The following is a 14,043-nucleotide window of genomic DNA, read 5'->3' as shown; positions in this document are numbered from 1 at the left end:
GCCTAGACCCAACCAGAGAAGATGATTCTTAGAAACACTTCCTAGCTTAAACCAAGTTGACAATAAAAAACCCTAAAACTGGAAACAACCCAAATGTCCATCAGCAAAAGAATGGGGAAATAAATTGTGTCATATTAGAATAGTGAATGCTACTGAACAACAGGAAAAAGAAATCTTGTTACAGACAACAAAATGGTTGAGTCTTACAGACATGGTGTTGAGCAAAAAAAAATCAAACACAAGGAATATAAACAGTATTATTCCATTTATATGAAATTCAAAACAAACAAATCTGTGGTGATAGAAGTCAGAAAAGTGATTACCTTGGAGGAGGACAGTTTGGGAGACAGAGGGAAGCAGCAAGTATTATTCTCTGAAGAATTTCAGCACAGAGGTACTAGAAATACATTTTTTTTTAAATCTTATCTGGGTGATGGTTGTATGTTACACAAATACAAAAAAAATGGAGTTTTACACTTAAGATTTGTGCATATTAAGTTATATTTAATTTTAAAAGTCCAAATACAAGGTCAATAGAAAACAATATTTGCAATGCAGACAATGACAGCATTAATATCAATAATACAGATTTTGTAAACTTACAAGAAGGGAAGAACCAACTCACTAAGAAAATGAGCAAAGGAAATGAATAAGCAGTTCTAAAAATTATAAAGACATACTTTGTCTTAGCAATCTCACTTCTAGGTATTTATCCATCAGATATATTTGACTTATATACAAAGTTATTATGATAGTGTCATTTATAATAGGAAACTAAACAACCTGGACATGCATCTTTTTGGTACTGATTTTTTGGAGTTATTTATGTAGTCTGGACACAAACCTTTTGACAGATATATGAATATTTTGTCCCACTCTGTAAGTTGTCTTTTCACTCTTAACATGTATTTTGGTGAACAAAAGTTCTTAATTTTGTAATATTATAAATTTATAATAATTTTATAATCAAAATCCAATATCCAATGTAGTCCAAAATATCAATTGTTTTTCTTTTATGGTAATCATATTTTATGTCTTATTTGAAAAATCTTAAAATATGTCTGTACAGGGAACATAAAGATGTTTTTCTCTAAAAGCTTTATTTTTTTAAAAAACAGATCACAATCTATATAGAATTATTTTTACATATGGTATAAGATAAGGGGCCAAAATTATGTTTTCCATGTGGATATACAGATGGTGTTTATTTAATGAAAGCACCATTATTTCCCCCACTGCACTGCAGAGTCAACTTTGCCATTAATGATACCTCGGCATGTGTGTATGTCTCTGATGTCCGTTTTGTTCCATTTGTTGCCTTATTGTTGTGTTGATTCCACTCTGTTATAATTACAACAGTTTTTTTAAAAGATTTTATTTATTTATTTGACAGAGATCACAAGTAGGCAGAGAGACAGGCAGAGAGAGAGAGAGAGAGGAGGAAGCAGGCTCCCTGCTGAGCAGAGATCCCAATATGGGACTGGATCCCAGGATCCTGAGATCATGACCTGAGCCCAAGAGGCTTAACCCACTGAGCCACCCAGGCGCCCCTAATTACAATAGTTTTATAATAAGTCTTATACTGAGTAGTCCTTCACTATTGTTCTTCAAAATTACCTTTGCTATTCTTGGCTTATGCATCCCCATATGAATTTTAAAAAATCATCTTGTCATTTCTACAACTCACAAAACCTACGGGAGTTTGTATTAAACAGCAGGTTGATTTGGAAGATTTACAACTTTATAATACAAAATTTATAAATCATGAGCATGGTATGTCTCTTCATTTATTTAGATCTTTAATTTTTTTCAATAATATTTTATAGTGTTTAATGTTGAGGTCTTGGCTATCTTTTATTAGATTTATTCCTAGGTATTTTTATGCAATTATAGCTGGTATCACTTTTAAAATTCCCTTTTCTTTTTGTTTTTGGTCATATTTAAGTACAACTTGTTTTTGCATGCTGATTCTTTTTTTTTTTTTTTTAAGATTGTATATATTTATTTGAGAGAGAGAGCACAAGCGGGTGGAGGGGCAGAGGGAGAAGGAGAAACAGACTCCCCAGTGAGCAGGGAGCGAGATGCAGGGCTCGATTCCAGGACTCTGGGATCAAGACCTGAGCCAAAGGCAGATGCTTAACTGACTGAGCTACCCAGGTGCCCCTTGTGTGCTGATTCTATATTCATATACCTTATTAAACATGTTTTCTTTTAATTTCTTATTTCTCTTCTCTCTGACTATATTAGTATCTATCATTTTAGAGCCTTAGTCTCCTTTCTGAATATGAGTGTAAAGTATCAATCTGCTGATACACTCACTGAGGCCATAAATATTTCTTACTTTTATTACTGATATTTTAGACTCTTCCACTTTTATTACCCCTTTTGTCTCTGAAGAGTTTGTGCTAATTTCTGTCCAGGAGTTGCTTTTCTCTTTGATTTCTTCCCTTTTATTCTTCTGTCTGATTTCAGCTTAGCAAAAATGATAGCGTGTAAGAGACATCTTGATGTATGATTGAGCTCTAGAATAGGCCATGGCAGGTTAGAGTTCTAGTCCTTGCTCTGCCCCTTCTGAGCTTTGAGCTTTCCTGTAGTATTCTGTAAGCTAGACTAGGAGAGGGATTTCAAACCAGTGCTCCCTAAATTCCTGTCATAAGAATCACTAGAGGTGCTTCTTAAAAACAGAGGTTCTTGGATCCCTACTTAAATCTATTGAATAAGTATTTTCAAGAAAAAGGCCTGCAAATCTGTGTGTGTATATGTGTATGTACACATGTGTGTGTACATATGCCTACATTCATACATGTGTGTGTGTGTGTGTGTGTGTGTGTGTGTGTGTGTGTGTGTGTATGAATTGTTCTGGAATATATAAAAACATATATATGAATTAATAGATATATATATGTGAATGAATTACCCTATATCACTCTCACCATCAGGGAAGTTTAGTTTACATAGGACAAGATTAAGATTCCCTCCATCTCTGATATTATTTGATTCTATGAATGCTAGCATTATACTGCCATAATCAAAAGGAGAATTTCATCTAAAAGAGTACCAGAGAACCAATTCCAATACTCTAAAGTTTGGTATTAGGGGTACCTTTTAGCGCAAAGGAATTGGTGCAATGCCTCTACGGGTGCATTGTATCTACAGGTTCTCTGCCAGGTCAAATGCTATTCTAGAAGTATAGGACCGAGCAGGGGGAACCATTGATATAATTAGATCTTCAAAGCATCTTGAGGTTAATTTGATTAGTAAATCATGACTATTTATTTGTTTTGCATTTAAAGGTTTTTTTTTGGGGGGGGGGATGCATTTAAAGTTTTAACCACACTAAGTCAGAAGGTATAATACCTTTGGAAAGAATAACTACAGCTTAATCATTAATGCCACAGTCAAAAATGAAGCTGGACTCTTCTTTGGTTAAAGGTTGGCAGAAGAGAGGGTCGATGAGGAGTGAGAAGACAAGGTCAAAGTCTGAGGTAAAGTTTGTTCTGGCCTTATTCATCAACAAGTTAAATAAGTAGTTTAAGAATTTTTCAAGGCATAAATTTATAGGTTCTCTCTCATATTCTCAAATAAAATAATTCTCCTGTTTTATGATCTTGTTGGTTTAACCCTCATTTTTCTTATAGCTCTCTGGCATTTCTTTTCATTTTTCTTTTCACTGACAACTGGAAAGGCATCATACTCTTGTTCTTCTTTTCCATCAACTTACTGTATTAAATGCATCTATCATCATAATACCCATTTTTATTCCTCCTCTGATAAAGGCTAAATATTATATTCTGGAGTCATTTGGGAGTTCATCTACTAAGTATTAATGAAAATTATGTTTGTGATAGTATCTAGGAAGTAACTAGTTCATGGGTGGCTCCATTGGTTAAGCATTCAACTCTTGATTTTGGCTCAGGTCATGATCTCAGGGTCATGGGATGGAGCCCCGCATAGGGCTCCATGCTCAGCAGGAAATCTTGAGATTTCCTCTCCCTCGGTCCCTCCCCGCTCCACTCATGTGCATGCATACTCTCTCTCTCTCTCTCAATAAATAAAATATTTTTCTAAAAAAAAAAATAGTTCATGATTTTTGCTCAAATTGAATTTCATTTATCAATTAAATTACGGATTCATCTTGAAGTGATGAAAACACAAGGAATGAATTTAGCAAAGAAGAATGGTTCTCAAATGTACATCTTCAAACCTTTTTTCTCATTTTCTTTAGCTCCACCTCTTTAACTGTTTATAGGCTATTTCTAGTTGAACTTTATTATGTTGAAAACCAAAATCAACATCTATTCTATCTTTGCAAATTCAATTTTGTGATGACTTTCCCTCTTCAATGCATTTCAATTCCTCTATATTCCTACATTCCTGTTTGCATACCCTCCATTCCTGAATAATGACCATAGGCATTACTGATACAAATCTCCCATCAATCACGACAGTTAAAATTCCAGACTTGCCACTTGCTGGCCACGTAACTTTAGACAAATTGCTCAACCTCTTAAGATATTAGTTCCTATGAAATGGGGATTGTGCTAAGAATTAGAATGTAGATAGGTAGATAGGTAGATATTATATATATATATATATATATATATATATATATATATATGAAATATGTATGTATTACATATACATTTTTGTTGGCCATAATAGATGTTCAATAAATGGCCGCTCCTGTGACTCTGAAATCAGGTTTTTTTTTTCCTGAAATCAGTTTTTAAATCTATACTTGAGGCATTGTATTCTCAGCTATTTTGTACTCTTCTGTAATTCTCCAGCACTGTCTTGCCCCATCTTGTGATATGTTACTCTTACTTCCTGATGCTTAACCTTTTACTTAATCATTATTTTGACTAGTCTCTGAGACCTAACCCTTTCTTTTCCTATAGCTTTGTGCTTTGCTTTGGGTCAGGCAGCTGCTAAAAGCTGACACACAGAGGGTTAAACCTAGTCCACTCCCAGTGCCCGTTTTTACAGTAGGCTGGCAGCTGTCCCAACTGCCTACCGAAGCCAAATGCTTGAGGAGAGTGAGAGTAAGGAACCAGCTATGAATCCTTTCCAGAAAAATGAGTCCAAGGAAACTCTTTTTTCACCTGTCTCCACTGAAGAGGTACCACCTCGACTTCTCAGCCCTCCAAAGAAGCCAACTCCGGTAAGTCCCCAAATTCCAGTCTCCTCCTGACAGGAACAGAATTGCTCTTTTGGTTCTACTTGGCCTCTGGAGTGTCAGGCTGAGCTGAATTAGGGTATTAAAAACTATTCTCACTTGGACTTAGAATTAACCTGAAAACCAAATTTAAACAGAAGTTTCCTTTACTTAGGAGAAGAAGCAGCAGGAAGAGGTAGTTAGGAGTTCTTCAGTTGGGATCCAGGACTTTGCTGTATCTCATTGCATATTCTGAGTTTTTCTGGGGTGAAAAGGAAGCAATTTGAATATCCAGGGAAACTTGGCAAGCATTCTTGCCTGGAGAACTGTGTGTGATTGTTCTTTCTAAACCAATATAAAAACTCAGCCCTTAGCTCCCCCTGTATTCAGAATCTTATGCCAGACACCAAGGAAAGTTTAGGAATAGATCCAGTCTCTTTTATGATGTGTGCCAGTTTACATTGGAAGACAGGACAGAGAATCAAAGAATAATGATGTTTGTATTACATACTTGTTAAACCCTTCCAAATCTATCATCTCATTAAATCTTTATATCAAAATCTTAAAAGTGGAGAGGGTATAGGAATAATAGCCAATATTTATGGAGTTCTCACTATGGGCCAAGAGGTGGTAGTTTTCTCATTTCTTTGGAATAAGAGGATTGAACATAAAGACAGGTGCCGTGGCATGCCCAGGGTCAGTAGATTAACACAGCCCAAACCAATAGTACATAGCCGGTAAAGTGTGTTAACTAAACTCCAGGTTGCATAATTCTCAAGATGTGAGCTGGGAAGGTAAGAAGCCAGTTTATTGTGTCTTTCAAGTAAGTTAATATATTAACATATGTTAATATTTAGGAGGGTTCTTCATATCTATCCACATGGGTAAAAAATAAAATCATTAACTTATGACTTTATTTATTTAGCTAATTATATATCTTCTGGTCCTAAACAATTTAAGTCTGTTTAAAAAGATGCATGTATTTCTTATGAAATTAGAGGCGATAAAAATTTCACAATGAGATTTGACTGTCCCAAGTACAGTTATCTCCATCCCCTCTCATGTTAGTTGGGCTATCATAATAGGTAGGGATTTGAAATAAACATGGCATTCCCTATATACTGACTGATATGGTACATGTAATAGCATAGTTCTTTTAATGTCTAATAGGATTAACAAGAAAATGTTATAGAATGTCTTTCACAGGAAGAATGGACATTTAATGTTAGAAGATTTAAGGACTCTCTGCCCGAGTTTAAGGTGATCAATCAGCTTCCTTTCAGTTGGGCTCTGAGCCTGGCTCCTGCAGGCTCTGAAAGGGAAGCCATCATACTGTCAGGATTCCTCCTGGCATGATGAATACGGCAGGTGGGGACAAGAGAGGTTAGTTTGAACAGTGCAGCTAAGGAAGTTATTGACCTCTAAATGTAACTGCTTGGGCATCAAGTGCTCCACAGTCTAATTCTTTGTTCTGTTCTTAGAAATAAGTATGATTATTCTCCTGCTCAGAACCCCAGGCTTTTCAGTAAAGAGTTGTAGGAAGATAAGGAGGTTCTGGTGTCTGAGATCAAGGAATATCTGAGTACTTCCATGTTAAATGAATGAGAAGTGAAGTAATATTCCAAATAACTTCTGTCAGCACTGCAGGCACTTTCACTGTGATAATAGCTGTTTCATGAAGAGTAGGAGCCATTGGTTCACTTTACCTATCACAGTGATTTAAAATAAATATATTTTTCTGTTATAGAACAATCTACTGATTTAAATGGTGGAGGGGGGAAGTTCATGCTTGAACCATTGTCTTTTTGTTTCATAGAAAATCTGTGGCTCCAACTATCCACTGAGCATTGCCTTCATTGTGGTGAATGAATTCTGTGAGCGCTTTTCCTATTATGGCATGAAAGGTAATTTTGTGTCCCAAGGTCTTTCTTTTTCTCCAGTCATCCTCACCCCATATTTGGAACAACCTGGTCTTCTTTATGCCCTTATTTCTCTTTTCCACACTTTCTGCCTTTATCCAAATTGGTCTTTCCCTTTAGCCAACACTGCCAATAAATACCTCATGGGATTTCACCTAGCAATTCATACAAGCCAAGAAACCAGAACACAGTCTATAAGAATAAAAGTATGACAACTTCCATTTTCATATCTGTTTCTCAGGTCTATGAACTACATAGTTGGGAGGGAGAAGGTAGGGACATTGGAAGCACCATATGATCTTTGCAAATGGCTTAAATGCTGCTATGTAAGCACATGGACTGAAGGGAGGAGTATTGCAATTGTACACTAAGCATAGCCCCACCCACACCCACAGTTGCCATGGCTCTTGCTTCTACTACCTGGCAGTCACCCCTCAGTCACTTCACCAATAAGAGAGTTGAAGGTCGAGATCACCTTCAGAGACCAGAGATAAAATGTACTTCTCCATAAATCACTTTAATGCATTTATCTTGTTTTGTTTTTCCTTTTCAACCTCAGCTGTGCTGACCCTGTATTTCCTGTATTTCCTGCACTGGAGCGAGGACTCCTCCACATCTATATACCATGCCTTCAGCAGCCTCTGTTATTTCACTCCCATCCTGGGAGCAGCCATTGCTGACTCATGGCTGGGAAAATTCAAGTAAGGAAAATGGGAGATCACATCACCACATCACAGCCTAATTGTGCTGAGATTTTGTCACTTATAACCTCTTGGTTCCAAGCAAGAATATACTTATGTCATTCATGACAAATAAGCATCTCTCTAAGACTGACAACACAGAAAGACTATTTCTCTTCATTATCAGTTTTTCTAATTGTTTACATCCTTTCTAGTCAGGAATTATTTTTTTATTTTCCCTCAATCTAATTTTAATCTTCCATTCTGTAGTTTAAGACCAATTCTTGTTCTGATCTTAGGGACAATAAAGATTGCTACCCAGACGAAAATTTATAATTTTAGAGACCTCAATGTAGTTATTTCATATGCTGTCCATCTCTTCTCTGGTTGAATCATCTTTAGTATATTCTTATGAGTCCCTCTTCTCAGCTGTTTTACTGTTTCTTTTCCCTTATCTCTGTGGTTTCCTTCTTAAGAATATAATAAATATTTTCATGAGTTAGACTGATGGTCTATTCAGTTCCGTATCTTTTAAGCCTCTGAAAATAGCAATAAGAGACATTCATGGGATAATGTTTTTGTTGTCTCCTATGACATTATCCTCATAAGTTAGAGATGGATCTTGGCTATCCATCACCAAGTTGTTTTCCATAGTCTTATCATCTATGGATTTTTTTAAATTAATATTTCTCAAAGTGCATTTTTTTGAAATTGGTTGATAGGATACAATGATTGTAATAAAGAAAGATAAAGTTCTCATGGTCCAATAAGTTTGGAAAATGCAAGGTTAAACTAAGTTAAAAAGTTGCTGTTGTTTTTTTTTACTGCAAGACTTCTTATAGCCTTTAACATGGTAATAAACACTGTACAGTCTCCAAGAGAAGGTTATGGTATGTAGTGATTCCCAAACTTATTTGACCATGGAATATTTTTTCAAGATAATTTGTGGATGTGGTGTTCTAGGGAATCATATTTAGTAAACATTGGTTTATACCTCACTTGGCCTATATATATTCATTGTCCTAAAGTGTTTAATCAGCATTTAATAGATAGCTACAACCACAGCATGGTAGTAAACACAGTTTCTTGACTTAAGAGAAGGATGGTAGGAAGGTGTTTAAAATTTATGTTTGCTGCTTATGTAGTATTGGTCACCAAGTCCCTCCAGATAGGAGGTTGACACTATATGCAAAATAAAAAGTATAAACCATGGTCTTTATTCAATAAATAAATACTTATAGAATAAAAGACTCTCAAACATGACATAGTACTTTCATTTATTTTTTTATTATGTTATGTTAGTCACCATACAGTACATCATTAGATTTGAATTACTGTTCCATGATTCATTGTTTGTATCTAACATCCAGTGCTCCATACAATACATGCCCTCCTTAATACCCCTCAGTGGGCTATTTTTAAAATTACTTCCTCTAAATTTGAAGCACGGATATGTCTTTTCATGATGTCTATAAACATCTACTGAGAGGCTTAACTGCATGTTAGAACACTATTTTTTATGTCAAGTTGCTTTTAAAGAGAGCCAAGCATTTTTAGTCATAGTCCCTAGTGTGGTTTTTATACCCTGTGACCCATGCCTATCAGTTCAGGCTTACAATCACTCTCTTAAATTTGTTTATTGCCAAATATGCTTTTGGATATCATCTCTACACTTCTCCTTACTCTTTCTCTGAGTAGGTCTAGATCATGTCCTTTCTGTCTCCTATCTTTTTTGTCTCATCAGAGCTGACCTTCTTCATGCTAGGTCTCTTTCTCTGCCATCACTACACATATTCCTTCTCAGTTCCTAAGCTCTAATTAACAATGGCTTTGGTGGTGAAATAAAACCTAAAACTTCTTCCTCTTTTCCACATTAACCTGTATATAGTAAAACTAAAGAAACACTGGGATATAAGTAAGACATAGAAATTCTAGACCTAACCCTAATATTAATTGATTAGAATGTCACTTATTTTTTTTTCCTTTTTAAGAAAGAGAAAGAGAGAGCAAAAGTGAGCATGTGAGCAAGGAGAGGCAGAGGGAGAAGAGAGAGAGAATCCCTAAGCAGACTCCATATTCATCATGGACCTGTCAAAGGGATCAATCCCTCAACTCCAATTTCATGACCTGAGCCGAAATCAAGAGTCAGACATTCAACTGACCTGGACACCCAGGCACTCCAAGAATGTCACTTTAGGAATGTCGTTTGACCTCTCTGAATTTTACCTTCCTCATTTATAGATGGAAGATTGGTCAAGTCTCTCCAGAAAAGTTCTGTTTCCTATGTCTAGGATTTCAGGGACCCCTTTTCAAATGCAGAATGCCCAAATCTATTTTGACTTCTTTCTCTTTCTGTTAAAGTTTCCTGCCATGAGCTTCCTCTCTTATAGTCTTCATATCCTAGACTAATTCCCTAAGCCTTCTGCCTAAAAGGTTGCTTATTTTCTTTCTAAACCATTTGTACTTTCTTCATCCATTTAGTCCAACAGTCTGATATTGCTCTGATCTCCCTGCACAGACTCTATTATATTACATCAGCTCACACTCTTTTTGTTTTTTTCTCTTTAACTATCCAGCAGAGATCATCTCTTTTGGGTTCATAATAGTGGGTCTTTTCACCTTTTTATTCCCTTTCTACCTATTCTTTTTATTCCAACAAAGAAAACTTCCTCTAGAAGATGCTACAAGGCCTTTTGAGAAAGACTGCCCCCTCCCTCTGATGTTAATTGCTGTGGGCAATTAATGCTATGGATTAGTCACCCAATCTCTTACACCTTACTTGCCCTTATAAACCCCCTAAGGTCCCTTCCCTGGAAAGCCACCCTAGAGAGATTAGGCATTTAGAATGAGAAATCCACAACCTGCGATTGCTGTCATCTCTAGCCTCTTTCTGATACATTCATTTCGTTCTTTATATTCCAGCATATAATGCTTTAAAATCACAGATGTAAACCCTATAATTTCCAAGGTTCCTTCTAGTACTAACATTCTACTTATGTACAAAGAGAATGCTGGTATAGTAATGCATATAAGTAATATATTGCATGGTGTGCCATATTTCAGTGTGTAAATCTCTACATAACTTCTTTCTGGAATTCCTCACTGTTCCACTTCCTATTGTCATTCAGATTTCTTGGAAAAAATAACACAACAAGAAGTCCCTACCAACTGCATGATCTTTATCACTGGGCAGTCTATTCATAGTCCCCTGAGTGCTTGTTACCCTTGGTAACTTGAACCTGAGGTAACTGTGGTGGGGATTACAATTAACCCAAGTGTTCAAGTGGCCAAGCTGAAACTGAGAGCCCTTTATCTTTCTGTATATGCCAGTGGTTGGGTTTAAAGAAAGTTCTTTGTGTTAGCCATCGCTTTTTCCTGTTTACCTGGAGTTTTTCTTTACTCCTATTGATTTCTAGAGCCAAAGACATTCTTTGATTAAAAACACCACAGGTCAAAGTATCCTGTTGTCCTGGTTCTCCTAGTTTAAAAAAAAATCACTTGCTGCAGATCCATCCTGTGGATGCTCTGTGTATATGTACAGTGAGTGAGGGGAAAGGACAGGTCACATATGAGAAAGGAGCTTGAAGGGAAAGTCCATTACCTCTAACACCACAAAGGTAAAGAATTCATTCACCATTACTATTTCTATGTACATTTCTCAGGCAGTTCTTTCCTGCTCCACTCCTTCCTCCTCCTGTATCATTTATCCTAGCACTGAGAACAGTACGAACTCTGAGACTGTTATGCAAGCTTCTCAATTCTTCTTTTTTTAATTTTTATTTAAATTTTAGTTGGTTGACATAAAATGCAGTATTGGGTTCAGGAGTAGAATTCAGGGATTCATCAATTACATACAACACCCAGTGCTCATCACAAGTACCCTCGTCAATACTCATGACCCCTCTAGCCTATTCCCTACCCACATCCCTCCATCAACCCTCAGTTTGTTCTCTATCATTAAGAGTCTCTTGTGGTTTTTTCCCTCTCTCCTTTTACCCCCCCTCTCATATGTTCATCTGTTTTGTTTCTTAAATTCCACACAGGAGTGAAATCATATGGTATTTTTCTCTCTTTGACTGAGTTATTTCACTTAGCATAATACATTCTCACCCCATCCAACTCACTGCAAATTACAAGATTTCATTCTTTTTGATGGTTGAGTAATATTCCATTATATAACACATACCACATCTTCTTTTTCTGTACATCAGTTGATGGACATTTGGGTTCTCTCCATAGTTTGGCTATTGTTGATATTGCTAACCCCTTTGAATCTGTATTTTTTTATCCTTTGGGTAAATACCTAGTGGTGCAATTGCTGGATCATAGGATCATTCTATTTTTAACTTTTTGAGGAACCTCCTTACTGTTCTCCAGAGTAGCTGGAGTAGTTTGCATTCCCACTAACAGTGTAAGAGGGTTCCCACATCCTCACCAGCACCTGTTGTTGCTTGTGTTGATAATTTTAGCCATTCTGACAGGTGTGAGGTGGTATATCATTGTGGTTTTGATTTGTATTTCCCTGATGATGAGTGATGTTGACCATCTTTTCATATGTCTGGATGTCTTCTTTGGAAAAGTGTCTACTCATGTCTTCTGCCCATTTCTTAACTGTTTATAGACTGACTGATTTAACTCTTTCAACAGGACAATCATCTATCTCTCCTTGGTGTATGTGCTTGGTCATGTGGTCAAGTCCTTGGGTGCCTTACCAATAATAGGGGGACAAATGGTACACACGTGAGTAGAATCATGAAATAAACTGAGCCACTGTCCTTCTTTTAGACAGGTAAATGTCTCACACATTCATTACAGGTGATTTTCTATTTCCTTATCAGAGATGTCTCTTTATTTTCCAACCTGTTGTTTTATTACCAAAGTGGTTGCAAAAAAAAAAGTATTTTATCACCAGTTGAACTCTTTCCTACTTTATCTGTCCTCATTTGCTTTTTTTAAACACTTGGAGACTTACAAAATGCCTAGCTAGTATCCTTTTCATAAAAACTCATCGTATGCTTGAAGACAATTATTAAAATCTCATGTCCCCCATATTTTCTCACCTATTCACCTACCCATGCATCTGTACTTTGCTAGGATTTAAAAAGGTACATAATATTTCCCTGTAACACATTGTAAAAGTCCTATTCAAAGCTTGGATTATTTCCATTTATGTGTGGTTCCATATATTCCAGTTGCTCTGTCCCTCTTAAGTTATTGATGTTTATTTTGCCAGAGGCATTTGATACATTCTGATAGTTAATTTGGTAAATAAAGAGGATTACAGTTGTTCAAGATTTAGATCATATATATTCATGTTTATAATGTGGCTACACAGTATTTATACAATGAGTTAAGAATTTTCAATTTTAATAAATAGTAGATGCCTCCTTGTCAGTGCCCGTCAAAAATGAGTGACAATTTTTCTATTAATTATAATGAATTTTGCCATTTTGCTTTCTGGTTAGTAAGGGTATGTGTGATAGGTGGTTGTAAGGTCCTTCTATTGGTATATCCCTTAAATTAAGACAAGATTGAGAACCAGTGATTTAACTTTGGAGTTCCTTCATTATCTGCTTCTCCCTATTACACACAAAAGGTAAATGGACTATCAGGTACAAAACTTTCCCATGCAATGCAATGTATACTTTCTGGCAGAGGCTCAACAGTCATAAGGATTGTTAAGTGTCCCTGGGCTTCTTTGAGGAGTGAAGGAAGATGGAAAGTGCCCACAGAAATATGAAGAAATATGAAGGGGGTCTTTGACATTATGCACATTTTTTCTCCTGATATCTATATCTAATTTCTGCAGTTGTGTTTAGCATCAGTATGGTTAGTATCCTTCCCTCTCCATTTCAGAGTCCTATCATTGGTTGGCCTGAGTCTCATAGCTTTGGGGACAGGAGGTATTAAACCCTGTGTGGCAGCTTTTGGTGGAGACCAGTTTGAAGAAAAGCATGTAAGAATCCTGTTATTTCTGTAATTTCAAGAATGTAGAGCAGACATTAAAAATGTACCTGGCAGGTAGCTATTTGCTAAGATTAAAGTAATCCACAGGTCAGGAGTTCTGTTCAGTGCTGGGTACTGGTCATTAATAAAGAGAAACATGCAAAGGAAAGTAACAAGGGTGGTGGATGGACTAAAACACATCTTATGAAGAAAGGTTGAAGGAATTGGAGAATTCAGCCTGTATAAGATAAGAATTAAAGAGAATATTATAGCTGTCTAGATATTGGAAGTCTGTCAGTAATTAAACCAGAACTAGTAGGTGAAAACTATAAGAAGTTTTTTG

General features: G+C 36.2%; 2 protein-coding genes across 2 annotated transcripts in view; both read left to right on the top strand.

The window, feature by feature from the left end:
• The window catches only part of EAF2 (ELL associated factor 2), a 43,173-nt gene extending 39,735 nt beyond the window's left edge, over positions 1-3,438 (top strand). The window contains exon 7 of the mRNA XM_047735507.1: positions 3,326-3,438. The gene's annotated coding sequence lies outside the window, so the exon portion shown is untranslated. The remainder of the gene's footprint in view (positions 1-3,325) is intronic.
• SLC15A2 (solute carrier family 15 member 2) overlaps positions 3,411-14,043 on the top strand; it is a 40,740-nt gene continuing 30,107 nt past the window's right edge. The window contains 6 exon segments of the mRNA XM_047735533.1: positions 3,411-3,485; positions 4,987-5,161; positions 6,972-7,059; positions 7,634-7,775; positions 12,402-12,494; positions 13,611-13,710. Of these exon segments, the coding sequence (XP_047591489.1) occupies positions 5,024-5,161; positions 6,972-7,059; positions 7,634-7,775; positions 12,402-12,494; positions 13,611-13,710 (561 nt within the window). The 5' untranslated portion in view covers positions 3,411-3,485; positions 4,987-5,023.

Source organism: Lutra lutra, chromosome 1 (assembly GCF_902655055.1).
Source record: "Lutra lutra chromosome 1, mLutLut1.2, whole genome shotgun sequence".
In the NCBI taxonomy this organism is placed as follows: Eukaryota; Metazoa; Chordata; class Mammalia; order Carnivora; family Mustelidae; genus Lutra; species Lutra lutra.
This window is presented reverse-complemented; position numbering and strand designations above follow the sequence as displayed.